Genomic DNA, 2149 nt, shown 5'->3' with positions numbered 1-2149 from the left:
CTCCACCCAAGTCGCGCTCTCGATGCGTGCAGATCGAGCACGTCGATCCTGCCTGTCATGCCTGTCAGCCACGCTGTCAGCCACACCGTCAGCCTCCCTTGTATGATCGGCGGTGGAGGGCGCACATGTCGGCTGGAATACTTTATTCAGTCCTTGCGGGTGTGCCGATGTCTCCTGCAAAACGTAAAGGAAGGGCAGGGAGGGGAGGGGAGGGACATACTACGTGATGCTTGACATATCTCTGAGCCTCCTTCACACAAGGGTTTGCCTTGAGATCGAGCCAACCACAGCCCGATCTTCAAAAATAGTAACGTATGTCTTCCGTTCAATAGTGACACTCTTGTCAAGGTTTCTGGCACAATGGCCAAAAGTACACAAATATGATAAACGCGCCCCCGAAGCATCCCCATGCATACCGAAGAACTCCTCAGGTGCAGTTTTGCATTGTTAGCCATGCAGTGAACACGAAAGAGCTGTGAGTGAATGCATAGCGAGAGATTCGGCAGTCCTCCTGGGTCTGTAGTCTGATGTATCTCGTGATATGCGAGAACGCCGTTCGAGTAGTCATATTTTCCATCAATTAATGCACGGTGATAGAGGCTACACACCAATTAACGCTGCTTTCAACGGCTGCTAGTAGTGTCAGTGCTGTTCCCTCCCGCACAGCACTTATATCATCTAGAAGAGCCGAAGGTGGCAAGGGCTTCCTAAGCTGCCCGTGTCTGAGAATTCCCTTTCATAAGTTTTATGGAGGAGGGACTACATAATGCATACGAGGCGTCAAACTCGCGCAGGCGCCACAATCGCGTCTGTCACGTGCATTTGGGCGCGATCGCGGAAGCAATTTCTCGCAATCTTCCACAACATTGCGATTCTTGGGCTTCCCCTCTAGCACTCTTTCGATCTATTTCGCTCTGTGCTGCCAGCGCTCTGTGTTAAATACGCGACCTATGAACCCAGAGGCGTTGCTTCAGCCGCCAGATACGATAAAGAGTCCTCTTACGGATTTGCGTCCACCGCCTGCTTACGTATAAACTTCACTCAAGAATTTCAGTCAGAAAAAGTACATTTTCCAGGGTCGGGTCTTGTTTCCATGACAAAAACAGATACTGAATTGACACAATCTATCGTGATATGCAGACGAAGTCACGACTGATCAGAGTACCTCAGGTCAGAGCTCATCGTGACTTTGTGAGTGTATGTGGCGCCGCACCTTACTCCAGGAAAATACAAATTCCTTTCTTGAAGCGTTATTCAGCCATTCATAAAATGTGCGTCAATCTCACATATTACAGGACAGGCGCGACGTAGATACCTGATACATCATACACAACTCTAACGATGTGCGCTCTCCTCCACCCCGCGAGTTTTGCGGCTGACATGTCATCCATAGAGAATCCTCGAGGAAGTTAATTCCCGGAGAATTACCGACACCGGCTCTTCGCGATAGCATCCCTCAATATCAAGAGTTCTCAAGACCTGGTGATTGAGGAATTCTGTGTTCTGAAGTGTCACTACTGCTAGCACCAGCGACAGCAATATATCGCAGATTCGGAAAGTGCTGAATCATTGCTCGCCTCCAGAACTGATATGCGATCCCGCTGGTTGACTAATCATAGACTGAGCGACTGTGGGTAGTAGCATATCATACTGCCACTCCAATGCTCTGCGGAGCACTGTTGTCTGTGTCAGTATCCGCGGAGAGATACTAGGTGCAGGTGCCATCGTCTCAAAGGTATTCCACGGAACCATGTTGCCATTCCAGATCAGTTTCACGGTCGTTGCGAATGCCTGAAAAAACTGTGGCGCGGCACTCCGCCACAACGCTGTGCTGGGATCGCTGTGGTTGGCCAACTTTTCCCTTCGAACGGAAGACATACGTTACTATTTTTGAAGATCGGGCTGTGGTTGGCTCGATCTCAAGGCAAACCCTTGTGTGAAGGAGGCTCAGAGATATGTCAAGCATCACGTAGTATGTCCCTCCCCTCCCCTCCCTGCCCTTCCTTTACGTTTTGCAGGAGACATCGGCACACCCGCAAGGACTGAATAAAGTATTCCAGCCGACATGTGCGCCCTCCACCGCCGATCATACAAGGGAGGCTGACGGTGTGGCTGACAGCGTGGCTGACAGGCATGACAGGCAGGATCG

General features: G+C 50.6%; 1 protein-coding gene across 1 annotated transcript; it reads right to left on the bottom strand.

Annotated features, from left to right (window-relative positions):
• Positions 1–1462: 1462 nt before the first annotated feature.
• POSPLADRAFT_1052816 (hypothetical protein) lies at positions 1463–1752 on the bottom strand (the record flags this gene model as incomplete). Its single annotated transcript, XM_024480319.1, has 2 exons — positions 1463–1601; positions 1652–1752. 2 exons carry the CDS (start codon positions 1750–1752, stop codon positions 1463–1465), a joined length of 240 nt encoding a protein of 79 aa, XP_024342943.1.
• Positions 1753–2149: the final 397 nt, after the last annotated feature.

Source organism: Postia placenta (genome assembly GCF_002117355.1).
Source record: "Postia placenta MAD-698-R-SB12 unplaced genomic scaffold POSPLAscaffold_2, whole genome shotgun sequence".
In the NCBI taxonomy this organism is placed as follows: domain Eukaryota; kingdom Fungi; phylum Basidiomycota; class Agaricomycetes; order Polyporales; family Adustoporiaceae; genus Rhodonia; species Rhodonia placenta.
The sequence above is the reverse complement of the archived record's forward strand: the minus strand, read 5'-3'. Positions and strand labels throughout refer to the sequence as shown.